The following is a 26,170-nucleotide window of genomic DNA, read 5'->3' as shown; positions in this document are numbered from 1 at the left end:
TGGTTTGATAAGGCATCGTGTGTGCCCCTGTTACATAGAGATCATGAGTTGTTCTCACTGGACATATAAATACTCTATCAACACAAATGTTTTCCTTCTGCGCTTCTCCATTTCCCCTAAAATAGTTGTACCAGTTGGGGGAAACAGGTCAGGGAAATAGGCTAGAAATGTCTCATTTTCATCCCCCGAAAGGGAGAGTTGTTTCTCGATCACAAACCTAATTCAAGCTAACTCATGCTTAGAACATGGAAGTGAACATGTATTTTCAGTAAAGCTGTATGCCAAGTCTGTGGAACACTGTCAGAAAACCATGAGCCTGAAGGCCATAGCCTTTAACAGAAAGCACATCTAATACTGAGTGAAGAACCTGCACTAGCAAACAGCCAAAGTCTAGCAGATGTCAGAATAGAAAAGATTTCAAAAGGAGGAACCTATTTTTGTGGCTAAGAAACAAGAACTCCAAGTGAACAAAAGAGCAGGTTCGGGTTGCTATTTAGGATAAATATAAAAGTTTTTTTCACTTGTGGAATTTCCCTTTGCATGTATTTTGAAAAGTTACTCTGTCCTTGCTACTGCTACTTTAATATTGGTGGTGTCTCTAAAAGAACATTAAAGTTGTTGTTTTGTAATTCTGCGACTTCAGTTCAGACAGTATTTAGGTCTTTTTTTTTTTTTTTTGATATTTTTGTAAAAGCATAGAACTTTTTCCAGCACTGCAGTTGCCACAGCAGTAGGAAACTGACAAGATTATAACCTGTTTTTTGATAACCAGGACTACAGAAGTGCAGCAGATCCACCAAACTAAAGCCTGTAAGGAAGCTCAAAAATTAAATAGTTCAAAGAAGAGATGCTAATTCCAGATTAAAGAACTGTATATATAAATGATGATTACAAACCAGGTATATCTTTTTTGTAAGTGCCTTTTTGTAAGATACTTGAACTAGTCTACAGGCCTTCTAAAGGGATGATCTTTGCCTCCCCTTTCACACCTTTTATTCCAGTTTGGAATCTCTAGAGCAATTTTAAATTTTAAAAAACTTGAAATTGAAAATATGTAACTAGAGCAATCAGGGTGCTTTAGTTAAATTTTATATATTCTTTGCTGTGTCTTCAGCTAATTTAGCTTCCCAGAAGAATGGACCTAACAACAGCATTGCCACGGCAGCCTTGGTAGTCCAAAGGGAAGGAAGAGAAACACAACTGATGGAAAAATTGGAGATCATGCATTTGGAAAATATTTCTTGAGAACAAAGAAAAGGTGCGTATCTCCCTAATGTTGAAGGAAAACTCATTTATTTATACTATATCAGATACAGAAACCAAAACAGGGTTTCCTTATGTAAAGAATAACCTCAAAAAATGCTGAGGGTCAGTGATTCTTTGTTTTAAATGCTAAATAAATGAGATTATTAAAAGAAAAAAATATCTTTTTTTCCCCGTCTCTTTAAATTCAAAATGATTATTAATTGCCAAAAGTGATTTCCTTTTGTCTCCAACAAACCAGAAAAGTGGACCCCTGCAGGTTAACTATATTAAATAATTTTAGATCAGATAATTAGGGTACTTACACTAAAAATCTTACTCTGCTTTTTCTCTGCTGCATTACCACTGTTTTTATTCAGACACATGCTGTCTCAAAAATGCTGAGAGTTGCCATTTTATGGCTTTGCACACCAATTCCTTCTAGCTAAATATTTTTCTTCAGGGACCCTATAGCCAGTGCACATGTATGACACCCCCTGAAAATCCAGAAAATGCATGATTTTAAGAAAAAAAAATCGAAATGGTAATATAATAGAGAAAATATACAGTGTTACTTCCTGAAACACCATGGTTGCTATGGCAATTTTCAAATCTACTGTTTTCATGAGAAAGCTGTCTTTATTGGAAGAGCCTGAATTTTTATCCATCTTGGTATTTGTATACTCTATTACACTTTAGAATCTGTATATGAAAGGTTTAGTTCTGTTTCTATAACTTTCAGTCTCTTAGTAGGTGTATCTTAACTTTAAGTTCCATATTTTAAGACTATGAGTATCAAAATGAAGTTGAAATTGTTCTTATCCTGAAAATCAGTTGATATGTCTTGACAACTTTTAGACATTCTATCAACTCTTCTACATGGAAAGAAATACAACTGAGGCAAATAGATTTGTACTATCAAAATGGAAACATTAATGTATTGAAGTTATTTTGATAGAAAAATATGCATGTTAACTCACAACAGCAAAGAATGTACATGTTAAAATCTCTCCCGTGGTGATGTTACTACAGCTTAATAAACCAAAGCAAGTATCTCATCATAACTATATTCTAAAAGATGTGTGACCATTATTAATTTGTTGATTATTGACTGCAGTAACATTAACCCTTTATAAAGCTTTGCTTCACTGTAATGGATATAAAATAAATAAGTCAATAGGAATTCCACTATGGTACAGCATTAATTAATATCTACTTGTAAAGAGTTACAGTTTTCCAATTGCCTGTGTGATAGCTATCCCTTACAGGAAGTGTCAAAACTTTCTTAATTTCAATGGTATTAATTATAGTATCATTACAAAATACCATTTACTTCTATTGTGTGTGTATTCTGTAATTCCAGTCCAACGAGCAAAGAATGATGTCACACCAAAAGGTCCTAGTGCTGAACTGCTGAAAGTCAGAAAGGGCTTGGTGGAGGCAATACCAAAACACCTTGCACCGTTTTGCCAAGTGCTGAAGACAGGCAGTGTCCCTTTGGGAAGAGAAATAAAAATACCTTAATCTTCTCTTTCCTCTTTTGCAAAAGGGTAGCAGGCAAGCAAGCAATTCAAATAAAAATTAATCAGACATATGAAAAAAAATATGTCTTATAGCACCAATTTCAAATCTGATGGTGTAAAGACAGGCAATCATGAAGAGTCTAACTGAAATTAAGAAATCATAAATGAGTCATAGAGGCCAAACCCCATGTTAGAAAAACTTTGAACACACTTTAAGCAATTTTTTTAAATTCAGTTCAAGGTGAAAAATCGCTACTTCCCACAGAAAAAAGCCATGACATCTAACCATGAGGTCTGATAGAATTACTCTTAACAGTCACGTTTCCCCAAAAGTTTACAAAGCAAACAAATGCTAAATACACTTTTTAAAGTTCTGCTTATTGCTGTCTCTTCTTTGGAATTCAGAACCAAGGAAAGGAAGCATACAGGGATATTGCTCACAGCTATCAACCTGAACTAATATAGTAGAAAACCAGGGCAGGGGGGCAGGGAAGGGGAGGAAAGTAGGCATGGTTTCCTTATACTTTCAAAAATACAATTTTGAATTCTGGAGTTAATTACTGTATTACAGTGTACGTAAAAATTAGCATTTGTATTCTGGACTGAGGAGTAACAGTTTGAGTGACGTTCATGATGCAAAAATAATTGTGTTCCTACTGAAGAACTCACACACTGGGAACTCTAGAGACAGCACTTATGGATACAATTGCACATTGGTGTTCATGTTAATTCTACCTAAGCGCAGTACTTTGCTATGCAAAAGTATTTTTAATTGAAAAGTGACTAAAATAGTAGCTGTTGTATTATTACTGTGTTAAAGACAGGTTAATAACTTCAGAAAAAAAATTCACACATATTTCTATGTGTGCATGTACAAATTTGGAAAACCACAGCTGACGTGTGCTGTTTTTCACATCCTTTTTTCAGACAGATTCAGCATAAAAGACATTGCTTTTCCAGTTATTACACAAAGATTAAGTGCTAGAGAAAGATGGGCAGATTTCATTTAGTTAGTTAGTTGCATCTCCAACCACCTGCCTTCTTCACCCTGCTTTTACCTGGCCTGAGTTAACTTTTATTTATTCCATCTTCACTCATCTGCTTCACTCCTCCTTAGTTTTCTGTTGCTTTTAGAAGAACACATGAATAATACAATATTAAACACTGTTCTTGGTGTGTTTTGACTTCTTCCTTCCATTTAAAGCACATTCTGGGATTTTCAAGATGATGACTGCTCTCTGAGTAAGACTTCCAAGTGCCTGAATACTGAATTATAGAAACCTTGAAAGTACAGTAACACACTGATTGCTGGAAACCGTTATGACTCAAAACTATGCCATCTTTTATTTTCATAACATCACAAAATCATAAATCAGAATATTAATATACTGTAAATGTATCATAAAATATTATTTCACTATAATATGCACATCAAAAAGTAGTATCTTATTTCCTAAAAACAAATCAGTGTAATGAAACAAGCCAAAGTGATTCAACATGTTCCTATTAAAATTACATTAAAATTTATTCATTGCTCTGAAAAAAATTAATTTTGAAAAGATTTATTCCTATCAAACAAAGTCAACCAGCTCTAAAACTAGTCCTAACTGATATATTTTCGGACAAGATGCAGACATATGAAGTCTGGAAAACTCAAAATCACAATCTTTATACTCATCTAACCCTAGTATCAAAGCCAATGAGCTTTACATGCTTTCAGAATCAATTTCCTAAGGTAATGGTAATTCTCTATTGTCTAATTTTGATGCATGGTCTAGCAGTTAATCTTCTGATATTTTATCTGATAAGATTAAACCATAACTAACACATTCATTGGTTGTTTTTTTTTTAAAGTAATCTTGAGTTAGCCAGGAGAACCTAGTAAAAAAGCCTTAGGAATCATATTGAACAGCTCACGCAGACCACATGCAGCTGTCCCATGCAAATGCCATCTTCATTATGGAAGATTTCCTCAGATTTCTTAAAGATTTCTTAAAAAAATTTTAAGATTTCTTAAAAAAGAAGTTATGATATTGATACCATGCTGCCTCTTCATTCTCTTATTGTAACAATTTTCCTGTCATATTAATCACAAATATATCATAATTATCTCTCTTCACATTCAGCTGGAACAGTAAAAAACAGTCCTTAATCTAATTGCATCTCTAAATTCATAGGAAAACAGTCAATCATGATAAAAAGACTTGTTTGACTGCAAAAACAGTAATGATTCAAACAATTAAGACTATCACTACCTCTGCAATTCACAGATTCAGGACAACAACATTACTATGATATGAAACACAAACACCTTCTGGACAGCAGTTGGAGTCTGTAACTTCTGATTTCCTTGGTTCTGTCAACTTTGCCAGCCCATTAATGTTAAAATAACTGCTGACATCTGGTTCAAGCCTTGGCATCAGTTCTGCAGAAAGCTCCACTGCATCTTGGTAATGTCTGAAGACTGGTTTGGAGGTTATGGAACATCAATTTGTCCTGCTTCCCCTCCTCACCTGGCAGCCCAAGTATATTCTTTAAAATGGTAATACAATTAATCAGTATGATGGCTTGGGAATGTAATGCAAAATGAATTTTAAAAAATCCCATTTCAGAACTGTCAAAAGTCATTTAGCACAAGCAATGGTTTAGCTTAAGCCCAGAGAACCCCAGTCCTAACAGCGGTTTTCTTCAAAACTACCGAAGCACATACAGAGCAAAATGCAAGTATGGCTTCCTTACAAAACATTAAGTGCTAAGCATTTCATAACAACAGAATAAGTACAGCTTAGGGTAAAGCTGTGAAGACCACTAGGTTTGCAAGCCAGCCCCACTAACAAACAAGTATACCTGTGGTTATGCCCACTGCAGCTAAACAGAATCTGGCCTGAATGCATTCTGAATTTGAAAGCTGGAACTTGAAATAGTCTGACCTTTAACAAAATTAATACATTTTTCATTCGAAAGGACACTTATTTTTATGACCTTAGAGTCTTGTACATACTGAGGTGTTTTACCTTCCTTCTGCAACACCGCCACATCTATTACCTATGCTAACATGAGCATCACAGACATCCCCCCTATCCTCCCATATGCTAAATGCACTAACAGCAGCACAGACAATAGAGTAGTAACAGCTATTCATTTCACAAATGTATAAGAAGCATACATATCTCTAGGTATGCACTGGTTTACTTTTACAAAACTAATGTACTCTGATAATAGCTACATCTTCTTCAGCAAAATACTACTAATAAACGACATTTGGAAATTTGTTTCTCAGATTTTTTTTTTTCTTTGAGTGGTGCAACTGCTAGGGCAAAGTTTAAGGAACGAAGATGAAAAATAGGAAGAAAAAAATTTAGTTTTACCATTGTTTTAACTCAAAATAGATATCATAGGTGTAGCACAAAATAACATAAAATAGCACAGTATTTCTCTGTCTGAAAGGGTGATGAAATGTGAATTGTTTAAACCTAGCCTCTCTGTGTTCATTAATATACCATGAGACTGTTACAATAGTTGCAAAATGATGTGTTTAAATTATAAAATAGTTTTAGAAAATAATTTTGCTCTGTAGAACATGCTGAAGCAATTTATCAACAATATTTATTATCTCTAACAAAAGCAGCATCACTTACATTGATACAGAGGGCATATAGCATTGCTTCTTTTTAGTCCAAGTGGATGTGTATGGCTCTTAAAATAAGATTTCCTAAGTATAACACAAATTCAAACATTTCTGTCAAGAAAATATGATGTTGAAGATAGCCAAGCATAAACACATTATTTGTTTGGTTGTTCAGGTGTAAGTCAGCAAGAATAACAATCGTTTGGGAAAATGCAAATTTCTCTCTTCTACTTCCCTCGTTTCCCAAAACACTCAAACCTAAAAAGGACTGGGAATTATGCAAACCATAAACTGCTACACTAACACCTTTTACAAGACAGTAGAAAAGACGTGGTGTGGGAGCACTGTGATTGCAAATTCTGGAAAGAGTTCAAGGTCTCCCAGTAGCATCTGTGGCACTGTGTATTTTCTCACCATTCTCTGCTGTGGACCAGTAATTCCTTCAGGCCTGTAGGAAGGCATGACTGAACCCAACATTTTGAAAAAAATTCTGAACATTTTATCTTCATGACTGTAAACATCACCAACAACATTCCAGAAGAAATGCTGTTTTATGTTCTAATAGGTCTATTCTTGAAATCAGCTTACTCAGTGACCAGACTGTATTGTAAATCCTATCCTACAAGTGTATCCTAGAATACGCTCTGGCAACTGACAGCCAAATGCAAACACTTTGTTCTAAAACTAAATGTACAGGAAATTACAGACACATATACACACAAAGTGTATGTATCGTTTACAATGATATATATAATAAACAGCAAGTTTATTATATCTCTGGCACACAGTGTCTAAAGAATTTTAAAAGACCTTTGAATTCATTGGTTCACAGAACTGAGGATCATATTAGCCCACTGTAACTAAATGTTTAATGTACACTTTCTAGACGATAATCTTAAATGCTTCATAAATTCACCTGTTTAATATATCAAACAACAGAAAGAAGGTAACACTTCTGTCATGCAGAGAAAAAATAAGAAATCACAAGACTACTGAATCATCTAGAAATGCCCCGGAAAATAACAATTTCTTGGGTCCTTTACTTCTCACTTCTAAATCAACATTCCCAAGGCATCTTGCCAATTTCAAAATAATGACAAGAAATCTCTGATAACAACTCTGAGGGGAAAAAAAAAAAGATATGCATAATGATATCATTGGCATTATTAAGACAAGCCACTCACTATTTTATTTTTTTGCATTTTTAAGACTTGTGTATTTTATCACTACTTTTTAAAAAAATATTTTTATAGATTATCCTTTGCATAACATTAAGTTTAAAAAGAGTCATTACCATTACCATAATTAAGTAAGGTTGCATTGATTTCCAAGACATCTGACTGTCAATGGTTTTAAATATTTTCAGTTCTATATTTTTATTGCTGATGGGTAAGACAGACAACATAGCAATTTCAGGGCCAGCTCCTGCCTGTAATACTCGCACTGTAAGGTATAACATCTCTTTAAATTAGTTTAAGGTCTAATCAGAAAGAGAACAGAAGAATAAAATTGGAACAATGCACAAACCAGGCTTGAAGCTAAATCAGATAATTGTAAAGGGATGGAACTGAGATACCACCTGAAGCAGAAGGAATGTTGTTAGTACCCCAGGCAAGAAAGAGCTATATAGAAAATGTCCTTTACTGGCCAAAATACAAAGACCAGACCAAAATGCAACAGAAGATGCTCTTGTCAGGTAAAGCAAAGTGACAGATATTTTTCCAAGACAAACAATAACATCAGCATCGCTCTGGAAGTATAAAGAATTATTTTCTACCTATCTAGGCACCTTATAGACTCAAGGTAAAATACTCCACTGTGCTTACAGTCATCCTGCACCCTGTATGTAGCGTATCCTGCCTTCAAATTGCTGGCACTTCGAGCTAGTACATGTGGGGTATCAATGAAAATAAAACACATTTGCTTTTCACTTAATTACCACAACACTCAAGATGTGAGTGGCTTCAATTTCAGATAACTGTTTTACCCAAGACTCTCATAGAAATATAAATATTTAACTTTCAAAGGATCCAGCTTATGCCTTTTTTTTTTTTCTGTGCTTTTTTATTTTTAAGTTTTGAGCTGATCTGTTTTGCGTAATGTAACTGCAATAATATTGCCTCAGAGTTAACTCTGCAATAACTCACTCTTGGTACAGCAATAATTGAGTAAACAGAAGCTTCTACCAGAGGCATTCTTTTCCATTATTTATTGTAATATTTTTTTCATAATTTAATGAGAAACATTTCAAAAGCAACATTTTTATCCTTTCATGTTAAATTAATTTGCAGTGCTATAAGCCATAATGAAAACAGAAATCATCAGCAAAACAACATGTTAATAAAGACAGATTTCTACAAAGTTTTTTAACTAAACTCATAAAATAATTTTTTCTATTTCTGTCAGGACTAGCTTGTCTCTATTTGGTCTCAAGTATCCAGACATACAGTGAAAATTATGTAACAACGAAAAAGCAGAAACTATATCAGAACAAAGAAATGGAAAAAAAAAAAAAAAACCTTAAGCAAACCTGATTCACATTAGTGTATTTTATCCTAAATATCTGCCCCTGTCTACTATGGAAAACGCTGACCTCCAGTCTGGTGTTGTAAAGATCTTAGAAAAAAAAAAAATAATAAAAAAAAAATCAAATTGGGTAAACCAGCCTCAAAAATGGTATAAAATAATATTAAAAAATCAAAACAAAACTAAAACCAACCAACCAACCCAGAGCTTCCTTTCCCTTTCCTCCATCTCACCTCAACACCTGGTTCAGAGTCTCTAAACTGAGCCAGATACAATAGGTGTTGATGAACTGTAAAATTCATTTTGTTGTCAAAAGGACTTGGGTCTCCCAGGATTAGATTTAGTGTAGGGGATTCATAGGTGTGAAAATAACTGCAGCAGCAAATTTACTCTAAGGGCAACATGTGGCATTTCTTCTTACGTGTCCTGATCACAGAGCTGGATTAAAACTAGGTAATGATCCTGTTTTTACCTGAGACAACACACAGCCCAGCAACACCTGGGTGTAAAACGTGTAGGTTAGATACCTAACAGAAAACACAAGATAATGAAATAACAAGCTGTCAGGTAACAGCTCCCACTGTAGAAATAACATTCCTTGGCACAATTTTTCAGGCAGTGCTAACCCTCCATAGTATTTCATGTCCCACAAACTGAAGGCTACAATAAAATGGCTAATTTTATTTTTTAAAGCCAATCAACAAGCTGGGATTTAAACACTGTTGCAACTCTTTACTCAGAAGGTACGGACTTACAATACCACAGTTAAAAACAGGATATGATGTGTTGAGGTTAATGTACTGTTGTGTCTGTAATAGGTGTAACATAAGTGAGAACAGGTTTATTTCATAGCTTTGATCTGTGAGCTTCCAGCAGGTTTCCAGTTTCTGGGAAGAAAGGATTTGCCACTTCATTTGTAGGTCAGTGAAATACACTGATATAAACAGTACATAAAAATAGCAGGACAGCTGTAACCTTTCCCCACAAAAGACTGAAGTTCAACAATGAAATTTAGTAACTCATTTTTTTAGGTTTTGTAATTAGTCCTTTAGGAAGTGCGCCTTACTAATTTTTTTTTGCTGAAGTGTGGAGTAGTTTCAGAAAAAAAAGACATTAAAATTGTGTCCAACGCAGCAGATTGAGGTAGAAATTAAAATTAAATAGGTTTAATATAGTAGACAACATATGGTATTTCTGGAGATGATATGATTTATATCTGCTTAGTTACAAGTTAATTTTCACATTTTCTCCACTGGCAATGTTCCCCTAAAAAGCTGTAATACTTGATTTAGATACCAGATACCAGAAATGAAAAACTTGGTATCAAAAATAAGTCTCACAGTCTCTTTTGAGGGTTAATTCAGTTATTTCACATGAAATTATCAGTGTAAACTGACAGATATTTCTCACTGATACAACTTTGTCAATCAAGAGACTTCTAAGATGAAAAAAAATATGTGAAGTAAGAACACAAAAATGTTCATCTTCTGAACTGATTAACATGCATGCTTCTTGGTGCTCATGGCCTCTTTTGGTTTTGCATTATCTTTTCCACTATATAGACAGTACAGAATTGAAGCCATTAATTTTAAATAAGAGTCCAGATGCTTTCACTCTTAAACTGTTGACACCTAAAAATCAGAATCTGACTTTTCCACCCCACTTCCACCCAGTATTCCAGTAAGGACAGGTGGCAGATACACAACAGACTGGTTACAGTAAATGTAAAGGCAGGCAAAACACTGAAGAGATGACATTACCCTATTTCTGTAATCTCAGATTAGTATAATCTTACTGTCACTCAGTACATAATTTACACCTGGATACAAACAGCAGAGCTTGTGGCTGCTTGTATCAGTGAACACAAGACATCCTGCTAACTTCACCTACTGAAAATTCAAATGACAACGTTATTAAAAAAAAAAAAAAAAGTACCCGACAAAGTGAACAGGTTATCTGAAACTGTATAATCCTAAAACCAGATAAGAATAGATATGAAGAATAATAGAATATATATATATAAATACTTGTAACAGAAAGAATCTATATAATAGAATTTCTGTGAGCCTACATCTGATTTCCAGTGTCATAGGCTCTGTCACTCAATCTCATGCAAAGCAGCTCAATACTGCTATTTTAGGGTACTTGGTAGATATCGTGACATCAAATGATTTCCACACACAGAAAAATATACATAAAATCAGAGAACTGACAACACAAAAATAGAAATCATAAACCCTAGAAAGAGTACTAATGAACATTTAAGTAGTTATTTGTTTTCAGTACAATATTCAACCTCTTCAAATGCAATTATTATACTAACAATTTCAGAGAAGATAAGACCAAATCTAGTTAACTTTACTGAGACAAAAAAGTAGCAAAACTATGATAAGTAACCATAATTAAAGCCTGACTTTCCAAAATTCCTTAACAACATGTATTTTACCAAAAAGGGAAATCCTGAACATCAGTTTACATTCTCCTGAAATAAACTACAGCACTGCCACAATGGAGGACAAAGGTCCTCCTCCAAAAAGTTTAATATTGGCAGTGATAACAGGTGGTGAACCCACTGTAATTGTTACTAAGCAGATTGAGCTAATACCTCTGTACTACTACTCACTCTAGTAAAAAATGTATTTCTTTTCATATGGGGGATAAATGACAGTTTATGTGGTGACAATCAAAGCACTGAAATCAGGCACCTAAGTGAAACCATGCAAAATGAAATGGTATCCAAGGAAAATTAATGATTCAAATGAAAAATGTGGTGCAAAAGGATAAATACACATGTAGAACTTTGTACTGACAGAAGAGGTTCAATTTCTTCTCAGAAGCTGGAAGAAATAAAGTCTAAAACTTCTAACAGAAAATGAAATGGGGCACTCGTTCAGAGATGAGATAGACAAAGTTATTCTTGTCAAACATGCTGTCAGTTTAGGTAGTGGGATTTGTTATGCTGCAGTATAGAACTGCTGCACAGTGCATAATACTGAATAGCTAGTGTGAAAATGTGTAAATTCACATGCAGAAAACCAGTGCTGTGGCAGCTATGTACTCATAAAAAAGCAGTTTGCAGCATGTCTTAGAAGACAACCATTTTTCTCAGTAGTCTCAAAACCTTTGACAAAACAAGTAGAATTTGTCTCTGAAAAGCATCTGTGATTTTATTTTATTCTTTATTTGTATTCTTTGTAGGTCATTGCCTTCTTACATATTCAGGAAGATATCTGTTCTAAGCCAAAACTAATACTTTTCCTCAGTTATACACTATATAATTAATCCTTTTTATATTAACATGTTAATAATCACAATACAAGCATTTTTCTTTTTACCTGCCTTGGGAAAATACACATCAGTTTCAGTAACAAAAAATTATGTGCACTTCAGCCATGTGTTTTGAATAGCCTGGTATGAGAAACAGCTGCAAAAGGCACAGGTACCCATTCAAACTCATCAGCAGAATATATTAAAAGCTACTACCACTGGGTTATTGCAAACAGTTTTATGGATTATTCACTTTTCAAATAAAACTGCTGTAAACAACACACAGTAAATGGAAGAACTAAATGGCAGAATAGACTGTATGGGTAAATACAGATGATCACAGGAAGATCAAATGGCAGAAGTCTTCAAAGTTTTGGTAACTACACAGTCTCATTCCTATCATTTCAAGTTGATGGGGTACAGTGAAACATGGCATATGCTTAGTAAGATTGTGAAAGAGCCCATCCATCCACTTATTTGGATGTGGGAGATCCTATTTTAGGAAAGTCTACACAAACAGGAATGAAACATCCTAGAGAAATGATGTCAGGAGAAAATGTAGGAATTGGAACCTATTCAAGAATAATGGCAAACCATCTTATCCATTCTATCCCATTTCCATTTGTGATTTAATAATCTTACTTAATACAAAACCACCTCGCGTTTAATGCTACAAAAGCTTTTCCTATCTAATCTGCATTTGAAAAATCTGTGTTTGAAGCTGGTAGGGTTTGAATGCTGATCTGCAAGTGAAAACAGGACCATCCTTCTGCTGTGCTGGATAAACTTTTTAAAACAAAAAACTTAAGCAAGTGAGCATATGCTATGGTATTTTGTACATTTGACAAATGGGGTTTTTCTTCTACCTTGACTATGAGAACAAATACAAGTGAGAAATCAAAGGAATAAACGCATTTTATTCTTGTTTGCAAACACCCACATATAAGTTATATTTCTGACAATTGAGAACTCTTTATGTTCCTGAGAATAAGTTTCCAGAATACTTACTCTAGTAACTATGTACTAGATCACTTAATAAAATAAGCCTTCTAAAAGAAAATTAGCATTGATTAGGGGTTTGGTCTAAATGCAGAAACAGGAATGGCAGAAACAGAATACATCATTAATGTGTCCACTCTTAGATAAAATGCAGCACCAATAAATTTTCTGGTTTTATGATACAGATTTTCCAAACTAAACTAATTGAAACAAAATATTTGATAAAAAGTAGCAATGTCTATGTATCGATTTTATTGCCGATTTCCTGACCATATCTTTTTGCTATCCAGATAAGAACAGCTGTGGCATTGCCTTCCCCATTGAGAATCAGCAACTAAACCTTCCTGTGATTGTTTTCAGCTTTCCATTAAAAGAGCAATATGCAGTAACTCTACACAGCTGCTCAATTTCCCAGCTTTTCGTCTCTTCTGCTATTCCTCCCTGCACTGAAAGCCTCCTGTTTCCCTTTTTTTATATCCTTACCTACATCAAACCACATCATCTTATGGACGTGACACTGAAATTGCCATTGTTATTCAAATGGAGCAAAATCACAGTCTCAAAAGATAGCAGGAATACTAGTATATCAATGTTATAAAGATACTGCTTGACCACACGCTGGGCTGTTAAACATCCTTTTTTAATAAAACTGTTAATTCCTCAAGAAGAAAAAATAAACCACAAACAGCAAGCCTAATCCAGATGACAAACTACAGTAATGTAAACCAGACATAAATAAACATACGTACCTGGATTTATTTTCAGACTTGATACATAGAATGCATTTGAAAGGGTTATTTATTTGCATATATTTTAGGACTTAAAGCTTCAGACACAATTACACATTTATTTCTATGCACATAAGAAATATTATTGATTTCACCAGTTTTGCCCATTTTAATAGGGCTGTAGATAACGTGCTCTTCAAAACAACAATATCTTTATCTTTGTGCCTTCTAAAGCAGCACATTAATCATAATGTAATCGAGTGGTATGACATTCAACTATGTTAAAAAGTGTCTTTGGCCCTATGTGCTACTGGATTATTGTATCTATGTCTATGGTTCATAAAATAAAAATAAAAATACACCTAGGAACCTGATTGAACACAGATACCATTTTTGTCCTGTTCTTCAGGTACGTTTCTACACACTATACACTGACTTGTTGTCAGTTACCAGAAGCTACCTATTTATGTTTTAAAGTAATTCTTTCCCCTCCATCCAATGCATCCAATTAAAAATACAGGTATTAACACAAAAACTATTATTTTACCAGAATATATGATCTTACCAGTAAACTAGGAACTCAGTGTGGCTAGATCTAACCAGAAAGACTGTAGCCTGTACGAGGACTCAGTCTAAAACTCTGCTAACAGTTCCCACTCTGCTCAAAAGCATCAATCTGATAATGCGTTAACAAGTTATATCCCAATTGTAAAAATAATTCTTTCAAGCAAGTCACCATTCACGTTTGAATGATAACTTTTGAGGAAATCACTATTTTAGAAGAAGTAATCCATTATGAGAAAGAACACTTAGAGGCCAAAAGATGCAGATTTCAATTTTGTGCACAAGGAAAGAAACATCAATTTTAATTTATGGTAGTCTGCAAAATACATGTACTGCTTTCATTGCTTAACTCTAGCCTTCAACTTTCAACCTCCTCATCAGTTTCCACTAATAAAATTAATTTTAAAATATATAATTTTAAAAAATAATTTTTATTCTCTGCGGTCTCTTCTCCTCACTTCATCTTTTTACTAACCACTTTTCTTCCTCACTCAGCTAAACATGTTACTCAGGAACACTTGGGAGATTCTTATGAAATTTTCTGAAGAAATAACAAGAAAGTTTTCAGTTTCTTACCTTCTTGAATTAAAGCTTTTCCATTAGTATATTTAAGTAAAAAATAATTAGGCTATAGAATGACTGACTATATAACCAGCAATTATGTGATCAGATCAGAGATCACAAAAATCACAGAACAGTCAAGGCAGGAAGGCATTTCTGGAAATAACCTGATCCAAGCCTCCTGCTCAGAGCAGGCCACATCCAGGTTTGAAGATGTCCAGTAACGGAGATGCCAGAGGCTCTGTAACTGTATAGACAGTCAGTTTCATGCTCTGACCACCCTCACGGTATGTTTTTCTTCTTATGATAATCTGGAACTTCCTGTGTTCCAGCTTCTGCCCACTGCCTCTCGTCCTGTCACTGAGCACTACTGAGAAAAACCTGGCTCCATCTTCTCTGTGCACTCCCTGTCAGATATTTACACATATTTATAAGGTCCCCCTGAACCTTCTCTTCTCCAGGCTAAACAGTGTCAGCTTTTAGCCTCTCCTCAAATGAAAGATACTCTAAACCCTTGATCACATTTGTTGCCCTTTGTTGGACTTGCTCTGGGTGAGTCTGTGTCTCTCTCATACTGAGGAGCCCAGCGCTCCAGATGAGTCTTACCAGGGCTGAGCACAGGGCAAGGATTACCTCCCTCAGTCTGCTGGCAACACTTTACCCAACGCACCCCAGGGTGCTGTTGGCTGCTTTTGCCACAAATCTGCCAGATTACAGTTTAAGGACAACATTAAATCAGCCCAAGGAAGATGAAGAAAAATTTCCTAGCATTGGCTGGGTCAGCAGGAACTTTGCTCTGATAGAAAACATCCAGATTCAAGCATTTGATCTCAGCTGGAGTGGTTGCAAACCATGATGCAGTCACTGGCTATAAGGAAGTTTTCCTCTCCAGTCAGGAATTCCACACCTGCCAAAACTGCAACCGCAGGTTCATAGAGGTTTCATTGGGTCATTTTGGCACTTACTGTCAACAACAATGAAACATTATTCCCCTCCCTCATGACCACCAATCACAATTGTGAAAAATTCTTGTCCATGTGTTTTCAAAGTAATATTATTCAATATTCAAAAAATCCACATGGAAACTTTTCAGTCTGAGATAATATCTTGCCTGGTCTCAGATTAGGCTGTAATAGTATTTGTGTTAAAACTTAGATTTTGGAATTTTTATTCTCTTATTCAATGGAGTAAGATGGCTCTGACAGTTGTTATTCCATATCAGGTACTATGAAATAAATCTTATTTCAGAAATGGTAACAAATTAAAGGCAAATCTGGAGGATTAAATGTAAAAAAGTTGCTGAGGGAAGGAGATTATATTTTTTAAGCTTTCAGGTAAAAATTTCAAGCAGGAGTGAGACAGTGTTTCAGAACAGAGATCAAAAGTACTAGAAAATTAATTACTAATACGTATTTTTTTAATAAATTCAATTGAACTGAAAAAGGATATTGCAGACAGTTTCTCTTCCCTGTTATTCAGATTCTTCATCTAATCCATATATCATGTCACAAAATTAACTCTTCTGGGAAATTATATATAAATTATGTTTGAAACAAAGTTGAAAATAATTTTATTCTCTCAAGGAACCTATACTGCTAAATAATTGAGTCAGGAATATATATATATGTCAGCTTCCTACTACTGAAAAAAACCCCAGCTGCTTAGACATCTTAAAACCCAAAAGGACACTTCTGAAGTATTGATAGGAATAGAAGAGTGCCTTGTCTCCTGTTCCTTGCTTTAGAAAAAAAAAAACAACAATGCTGTGAGAAAATATGGGTAGTGCCTATACTATGCATTCTTAGGTATAACTTAAGGACCTGAGTATTTTTCATATTATTAGCAGCAAAACTCCCGTATCCAGTGGAAAACTACATAGGTTATAGGTTAAGTGAGCATGAAGGTGATAATAACAATGACTTTGGCATGAAATATGTAACAAATTTAGCAACTGTGCTTCATTTATCAAATGCCGTCATACTTCCAGTTATTAAACATTCTGTAGTTATTGTTTTACTAGGTGTCATATGAAGTACTCTTTGTCAAATTTCAGTGGAAAAAAACTTGTGATTAAATTAATCTATAAGTGTAATATTAAATGATTGTGTTCATAAAATAACAGGATAAATCCACACTAGCTTCAAAATGATACCTAATATTACATAAGCTGTATAAAATGTCACATACAATCATTGCTAAAAAGACAAACCAGCGGAGTAAATCATAGCATTGTTTAGGTTGTTTTTGATCCTAAAGTTTAGGACCTTAAGATAGTCAGCTCCAACTGTTAACCTAGCATTGCCAAGTGCACCGCGAAACCATGTCCCTAAACGCCACATCTACAGGTTTGTTAAATACCTCCAGGGATGGTGACTCAAGCACTTCCCTAAGCAGCCTATTCCAGTGTTTGATAACACTTTCGGTGAAGAAATTCTTCCTAAGATCCAATTTAAACCATCACTGCCACAAACTGAGTCCATTTCCTCTTCTCCCAAGTAACAAGCGATAGGACAAGACACCAACATCCACCTCACTACAACCTCCTTTCAGGCGGGTGTAGAGAGCAATAAGGTCCCCCCTGAGACTCCTTGTCTCCAAGCTAAACAAGCCCAGTTCCCTCAGCTGCTCCTCATAAGACTTGTGCTCCAGACCCTTCACCAGCTTCACTGCCCTTCTCTGGACATGCTCCAGCACATCAGTGTCTGTCTTGCAGCGAGGGGCCCAAACCTGAACACTGTGTTTGAGGTGCGGCCTCACCAGTGCCCAGTACAGGGGGACAATCACTTCCCTAGTCCTGCTGGCCAGACTATTTCTGATACAAGCCAGGATGCTATTTCCTCTTGGCTTATGGGGCTTCATTTTGCTTCCCATCTCTGTCATGCAACTCAGGGGGCTGGGTACCAACAGCTTTTTTTTTCATTTTTTTTTTTAAATATTACCAACAGGTAATAATAAAACCCAACAGCTGGCCTTATTATTAAAGTCTGATGCAAAGAAGGCATTAAGTACCTCAGCCTTTTCCTCATCCTTGGTCACTGTGCTTCCCCTCACATGCAATATGGATGGAGATTCTCCTTGGCCCTCCTTTAGTTGCTGATGTATTTATAGAAACAGCTTTTACAGCAGTCACAGTCTGTACAGTCACTGTCAGTTACAGCAGCAGTCACATTAAATTCTGCTTGGGCTTTGGCCCTTCTAATTTTCTCTCTGTATAACCTCACGACATCCTTGTTGTCCCCCCTGAGCTGCCTCTTCCTTTTTTCAAAGGTGGTAAACTCTCCTTTTCTCCCTGAGTTCCAGCCCAAGCTTCCTGTTCAGCCAGGCTAGTGATCTTCGCTGCCGGCTTGTCTTTCAGCACATGGAAAGGCCTGCTCCTGCACCTTGAAGTTTCCCTTCTTGAAGAATGTCCAGCCTTCCTGGACACCTCTGCCCTTCAGGACTGCCTCTCAAGGGACTCCATTAACCAAGCTCCTAAACAGGCCAAAGTCTGTCCTCCAGAAGTCCAAGGTGGCAGTTCTGCTGGCCCCCTTCCTTACTGCTCTGAGAACTGAAGTCTATCATTTTGTGACCGCTGTGCCCAGGACAGCCTCCAACCAGCACATCACCCACAAGTCCTTCTGTGTTCACAAACAACAGATCAAGTGGCTGCCTTCCCTACTTGGCTCAGTCACTGGTTGTCAGGAAGTTGTCTTCTACAGACTCCAGGAACCTCCTGGACTGTTTCACCTCCACTGTACTGTATTTCCAGCAGGCATCTGGTAAGTTGAAGTCCCCCACAAGAACAAGGGCTAGTGACTGTGAGACTTCTCCCAGCTGCTTATAGAATATTTTTTTCTACCTCTTCATCCTGGTTGGGTGGTCTGTAACAGACTCCCACCATGATAATCTGCTTTGTTGGCCTTCCCCCAGGTTCTTACCCATGAACACTCAACCCTATTGCCACCATCATCAAGCTCTTTGTGCTTGACCAATAAAAACTCTCCCTAATACACAGAGCTACCCCACCACCTCTCCTTCCTTGCCTATCCCTTCTGAAGAGTTTATAGCCATCCATTGCAGCACTGCAGTTGTGCAAGTCATCCCACCGTGTTTCCATGATGGCAAATATTTCATAGTTTTCCTGCTGCACAATGATTTCCAGCTCCTCCTGTTTATTGCCCATGCTGCGTGCATTGGTGTAGATGCTCTTGGGTGGAATATTGATCCTGCCACCTTTTTGGCAGGAGAAGCCCTAATTCCTATGTGACTGTTCTTGGGTGCTTCCATGGTTTCTAACACATCAATAATCCTTGCGCCTTTGCTGCTGCATGGATCTCCATCCCCTATGTCCACTGAGACAGAAGACTGAAAGAGCCTGCTAACACATCATTCCTCAAGCATTGGTGTGATGTCCCCAGGTTTACCTCTAGCAAGCCGCATTCTATCCCTTTTCCCTTTCAAATCTCATTTAAAGCCCTTTCAATGAGCCCTGCAAACTCCTGTGAAAAGTTCCTTTCCCCCCCACCCGCCCCGAACAGCTGTACCCTGCCTGTTGCCAGCACACCTGCTGTCTTGCAAACCAGGTCATGATTATAATTAACACAGATGAGAGTTCATATCACTTGAAGTACAAAAGCAGAAAGTAAAGTTAATTATTTTCATCTCTCTCATATGGTTACTTATCAAACGAGACCTCATGGGGACACATGATGTATTTCAATTAGACAATAAAAAGCAACCCATAATGACACAGCTCCTTGGAGTAACTGGTTTGTATCCCTGAAAATTCTCCAGAAAGCATTCTAGCTGTGTGAATCACCTCAACTATTACATTGTTGTCAGTTCAGACAAATGATGCATGCAAATACACACTTATATAAACAAATAGCATGTTTGTAATGCAATGGTTTAACATAATTATATCATCAGGTGATTAGATTGTGCAGTTATGTAAGTCTCACCCTTCTCCTCTTGCTACTGAATGAACTACTAAGTACTAGGGGAAGATTAATCTTTATTAGTGACATTTGCACTAATGGTTTCTGAACAAAAACAAAAGAAATGCCTAAAAGTGTGAGATTTTCCTAGACAAGCAACTTCTGCTATATAAACCACTTTCTGCACAGCAGGACATTGTTTTCCTAGTTGTTAAAAAAAAGAAAGAAATATTCAAGCTTGAGAACATAAAGTAGAAAACTGCTGGATCACTAAAGGTGAGAGAAAAAATTTTAATGACAAGGAGATAAAGCTACTACTGGATTCAGAAATTCAGTTTTTTCATTATTTGTGTAGAGAATTCCTTATCAAAACACTGCTTTATACTTATTGCCTAAAAATAGCAGATTAGAACACTGTCGTAACATTTTAGGACTCCTAATGACTTATCACATTATCCAAGTCCATGCAACTGCATAAAGAACAAGACAGAGACAGCAGTTCTAAACTAGTATGTCATATTTAACCTTAACTTCTATGAATTCCATAAACCTAACTAGTTGAAGTTTCTTTCAAAAGACTCATGAGACAGTGATCTTTAAATGGAAGTTACCATTTTGTTTTACCTCCTAGGATCTGGATTCAGCGTGGTTGTTAACAGAAAAAAACCCACCCAACTAACTTTCATGTGGAAAAAAAAAATATTGCAAAAACTGTAATCCTGGCTGAAAGCATTAAGAATCTTTTCTATGCTGGAGGAGGTCTTGTGGCTATATTACATATAATGAATGTTAAAAAAACATATTAAATACATAGATCGTGTTTGAATGTGTCTGGTTTTATGCATGTATCCGAAGAAACTTGCTATAGAAATTGTACAAGTTACTGCCTGATGTCATAGGGTAAAGTGGGGTAAAGTGCATTTATGGCCGACAGTACCGAGTGGAAAAAAAGGTTACACTGTTTATAGTTTATGGAGATGATGATACGGATTAGTGAGCAATAACACCTTTCCACAAAGTACATAAATGCATATTTCTGAGACTTCAGTGACTTAAGGCTCCTTTTTCTTTGAATTTTTTATATGCATAAGCTGTGTTTAAACAGTCACACTTTTGACTTCCTTTTCATCCTTATGCAGAGGGAGTTGTGAGAAGGAACTCTTACAAGCAGGGTTTGAAGACAGAAGAATCAATTCAGCAATAATTGAGGAACAGATGAAAAGCCATACTCTCTTTCCTGAACATTCAACTAAAATAAATAAAAATGTTTTATTGGCAAAATTGTGTTTTAAGAAATAAAATTCCTTAATATTTGCTCCATTATCCAGTTTTGCAGCAACATAGATGGACAATATTTGCATCACAACTGGGAAACAGTACCTATTTGGACAGAAAGCTTTTACAATGAAGACTACTGATATGAAGCACTATGTTATGGCTATTGCAAATATTACCTATTCTAATGAATTAATTCATTTTACAGCTAAGCACTCTTGGACTATTATATAAATATACCTTTTTTTGCTTTTGAATAATTTCCTTATATCATTCAGATTATTTATTTTTAATGAAATGAAAAGTTATCTGTAAGAACCAGAGAATAATATTTGACTTCGTGAACTGTAGAAGAGTTCATAAACATGGTTATGTTTTTTTCATTATAGCTGGCCTCAGTGCCAGGAAAGGATGAAGGACATATCTAACTTGCAAGTATATCTGTATCCATAGCCTCCGCTAATTTATTCCCATACTTTGTTTCCAACTGACTTTTACTGGCATTGTGCATTCTCTTTATAAGAAATCCACATACACATAATATGTATCAGGTACTACTGGAGTAAAAGAAGCTTATATAAATTTTGTGTTTTCATTTGCACATACAAACCTGCAGTAGTAGTGAATTGCTACAAAAGCACCATTTATCATTTGAGAGTAATTCAAAGTCTCCATAAAACCTGTGGTCAGTATAACAGCTCCACACATATTAACAAATTGTATTACTGAGTAAAGAAATACACAGCTTGGTTCAAATAATTTACAGTTTAACTTGCCTGAACCTAAAAATTTTACTGAAATCTCTATTCTAATTAGAGAACTGACAACATAATGCTTCAATTACTAAGAACAAACACTACTAAAAAGATATATCCTTTTAAATTAGCAGTTAATGGCTATGTCTCAAGTCAGTGATAACTTAATGAAAAGTAAGAAGATGCAAATCTTGAATGGCCACTTTACTGTAGTTTTTAAAAAATACAGGAATAAAAAAAAGGTCTTTCCCAATTATTATTTCTAGAAGAAGCCCCATTTTGTTTACTTAAGCAGAACTTTCCTTATTCTAGTAGAAATAATGAAAATTTTATTCTACTTGGGGAAGTAAAAAAAAAAAAAAAAAAAAAAAAAAAAAAAAAAAAGCTTCTACCAGGTTTTACAAAGATATTCATCAGATTCCCTTCAGGACAAGCACATTTGAAAATCCACTTGTGCTTGTTGTATTATGAGATTTCTTTTTGAGGTTTAAAAATAGCATAAAGGAGCTGACAAACAGTGATGGACCCAGGAAGAAAACCAATTTGATTACATAGAGACAGATCAGCATGCAAATGAAAAAAACCCACAACAAACCACACTATTAAAATATTTCTTCCTGCCATCGTCAACTCTAAGTGGTTTAAAATTATCATACTGTTGTCGGACAGGTATGTCTGAACCTTTTGGGAGAGAAAGACAATATAACAACCACTTTTTTTTGCCTCTGCATACTGTTTCTTTTTAATATAAGAATAATTTCTCTTGTACAGCCAAGATTAATGTATGGAATATTGTTTGCTTTTTGGAAGTGAAACGAATAGTCTACAACAGTTTTTACCCTTCCTGCCTTAGAAGATTTGATGTTTAAATACCATATACCTGGAAAGAAGAATTGAAAATTTAATCTTACATCTCAATTGAAGTGCAGAAAAATCTTTAGAACAAAGCTTACAGTTCAAAGCAATTGTTCACATGATGAATATTTTTATGTACTTCATTAATTATTTACAGAAGGAAGGACTTGTATGCATTTATTTTCCCTTCCATCTATAGCTCTGGATAGTTCTTATGTGTAAATTACAAAAGAAAATCCCAAGATGCTAGCTGAAACGGTAAGCACATCTACAAAGCTCCATTACAGTTAAAAAAAAAGCATTTGACCTAAATTTGTGGTTGTATCTATTTTGCCAAATAGTCAATTCTTCAAAGATCACATCAAAAGTAACTTCTGCAAATACTTGGTAATTCAATTGTTTTAGCACCATTACAATCAAAAACCTAATCTAGAAAATTTAAAAGGATAGCCTAGTTTGAAAATTAACTACTCAAAGAACTATCTTCCATTCAAATCTTTCTCCAGGACCATGCAACTGAATTGAGAAACACATGAGCACTACATTATTACAAAATAAAATTAGCATAAAGACAGATCACTGTTAAAAACATGATTCAGACTTCATTTTTATCCAGTGCAACAACTGTAGATTTCGGAGCACAATGTAACAGTATGTAGCTGTTTTTCAGTAAATAGTTAAAACCACGTATTAATACAATTCTGCCAAAAGAAATATTTCCATACAATGTACTTACACAACATAATCACTTATAACTAAAACTTTTTACAGTATGTTTTTAATAATAAAATAAGGCATAGAGCTTCTAATGCCTGGAATTTCCAGTTTTGAACTTTCTGTCAATGTGACAGTCAGGCACGATCAAGGAATATTGAAGTAATGATCCTGCCTTCCAGACAGCCAAACAACCTCACATTTAAAAAATCTAAAGACCTCACTCAGACTCTCAGTAACCGTAGTGAAAAAAACCACAATGAAAGTATAAAAACATATTTCAATAGCACCATCTCAATTAATTGTTTTTCTTTCTCCTCCAGATTCTCCAGAACACCAAATACAACATTCTCTCTTTTTAAGATATCTTTTTTCCAGAGAAAAACAGAAATCTGAAAACTGTCCAGCCATTAATTATTAAAATTTTAATCATTACCTCTTTTTATCATCACAACAGAACATGTTGACAATAATCAACCAAATACCAAATTAACATTTTTTCATGTATTTGGAAACAATGGAGAAAAACTAATTCATTTAAGCTATAGAGAAAAAAACTGATGCAATTGATATAACTACTACAAATATCAGAAATGCTTAATAAACTCTAATGTTTGTCAAGTGCTCAATTCAAGACTGTAGCTTGGAAGAGTAATTCATTTTTATGCAATTAAAATATATATATATATGAACTTCAATTTCAGCAAAGTTGCCTTTGTGCAAATTTTAAAGCTTTATGTCAAGACACTTTTGCAAATGTACCATGTGCTGAAAGATATCAGACAGAATCATGGTATGACTCATGTCAGATCCCTGCAACAATTTTCAAAGCAACACTTAAAAATTAGTAGTAGAACTAGTTCTCTTTTTCAAAACAATTTTAGTTTTGTTCAGTAGCGGCACACTGGAAAATACCCCACCACTCTGGATACCTGACATGTCTCTAAACTGAAGTGCTTGACTTACTTGCCACTGTTTCATGAGCTCCCGAACTGTTCTGGCATCCTCTAGTGTTTTTTCTTTGCGTGTAGCATCCTGCAGGACATTTGCAGTCGTTTCAGCTTCTGTAAGCCAAGCAAGGAACTTTTCGAGATCCAGGTAGAATTGCTGCAACATTCTTAGGGCTGATTCCAGCGCAGCTTCACGCTCAGTAACCCTGCACAGGTAGAGAGTCAAATGCAGCATTCTTAGGAGGAAGAGAAATCTTAATAATTAAATGAAAGTATAACAAAGACACACTACATATTTTTCATGTACCAATCAAGGAAAGTTTGCAGATTAGCTACAGAACTGGCACTGTACATTTGGCAGGTAGGGTTCCTTTTTTATCTTTTCTTTTAAGAAGAAACTAGAATTCATCTAGTAAAAATTTAAGCGAAAGTACTTCTTTGAAAGTATTATGCCTGAAACATGCACAATTAAAAAAAAATAATCAGAAGTAATTCCCTGATAATTTTATTAAATAAAAAATGTTTTTTATTAATTGTCAATAACACTGTAGTGGGAAAACTTGTTTATTTTTAGAAATCATGAAATAGTTCCTGGCCACTGAACAGTATGATGAGTTCAATTATTAGTTTTTATGACATCAGACATTTGGAGATTGCATTCAACGCTGTAAACTCTAATAACACTGAAGTTTGGGAATTTTTTGTGTGTTTTCTTCTGGGTTTTGTTTCCTTTTTTTCAATATGAATGTGATAAATTACCAGAATAATCTCTACCAGTTAAGTGATAAAATACAATTTTTAAATATAAAGGCATTCTTATCCTTGTGGGAGATCTAAATCATAGATTGGGAAAGAGGACTAAAGGCTCCAGCAATTCTGGTCCTGAAAAAACATTACAGTATATTTGTGTTCTATCCGCATTCATGTGCGATGTAGGTGTCACATGTACTCACCAATTTTTCACATTGAACTTGAACTAAATTTGGATTTAGAAATGTGAGCAGGTAAGTATGACATACTGTCCATTAACATGAGTCTGTTAAGGCTACTTAGCTATTCATTACATGCATATATGTTTAACATCAGCATGATAACTAAATAATTTTTAAGCTCAGAAAACGTAAAGCTGTTTGGTAATCTGAGTAACTTAAGTGGAATGAGTGCAAGTTGATGCACATCTGTGTTATGTCTACTAACCTCTGGTGATCTGGATATTTCTAGATAGATTTCCTGTCTAGTTTTAGAGTTATTTAGACAGAGTCTAAGATACTAGATTTTAGCAGATAGAATTTCCCAAGTTGCAATTTTTCATAGCTTTACCAGATGATGCTGTGAAATTTCTAAGTGCTAATCTCTATTTCAAATCCTGTTTGCTGTCATGAAGGGATTTAACTCCTCAGTAAGTAACGATGTAATCCTAAAACCTAGTACACTAGTTGAAGCAAGAAAAGAAACAAAAAAATAACACAAGTATTGCCAAGTGGCACTGACTTAACATATTTTTTTCATAAGCAAGTAAATTGCAGTAGAGTAAGAACAGAAAAATCCAGTCAGGATAGAGGTGAGGACAAACATCTCAGACAAACATGAACAAAAAAAAAAAGAAATCCTCCCTAAGAGTCAAATCTCACAATAGCTATCATATTTCTATCATATTTTTAATCCTG

At 35.2% G+C, this 26,170-nt stretch overlaps 1 protein-coding gene across 12 annotated transcripts in view; it reads right to left on the bottom strand.

The window, feature by feature from the left end:
- The window catches only part of DMD (dystrophin), a 1,095,710-nt gene that overhangs the window by 221,761 nt on the left and 847,779 nt on the right, over positions 1-26,170 (bottom strand). For all 12 annotated transcript variants that reach the window (XM_037376983.1, XM_037376984.1, XM_037376980.1 and 9 more), the window contains one exon: positions 24,520-24,709. In XM_037376983.1, coding sequence (XP_037232880.1) covers positions 24,520-24,709 — 190 coding nt within the window. The remainder of the gene's footprint in view (positions 1-24,519; positions 24,710-26,170) is intronic.

This window comes from Falco rusticolus, chromosome 2, assembly GCF_015220075.1.
Source record: "Falco rusticolus isolate bFalRus1 chromosome 2, bFalRus1.pri, whole genome shotgun sequence".
Lineage (NCBI taxonomy): Eukaryota > Metazoa > Chordata > Aves > Falconiformes > Falconidae > Falco > Falco rusticolus.
Note: the sequence above shows the minus strand (reverse complement) of the source record. Positions and strands in the feature narration are given on the sequence as shown.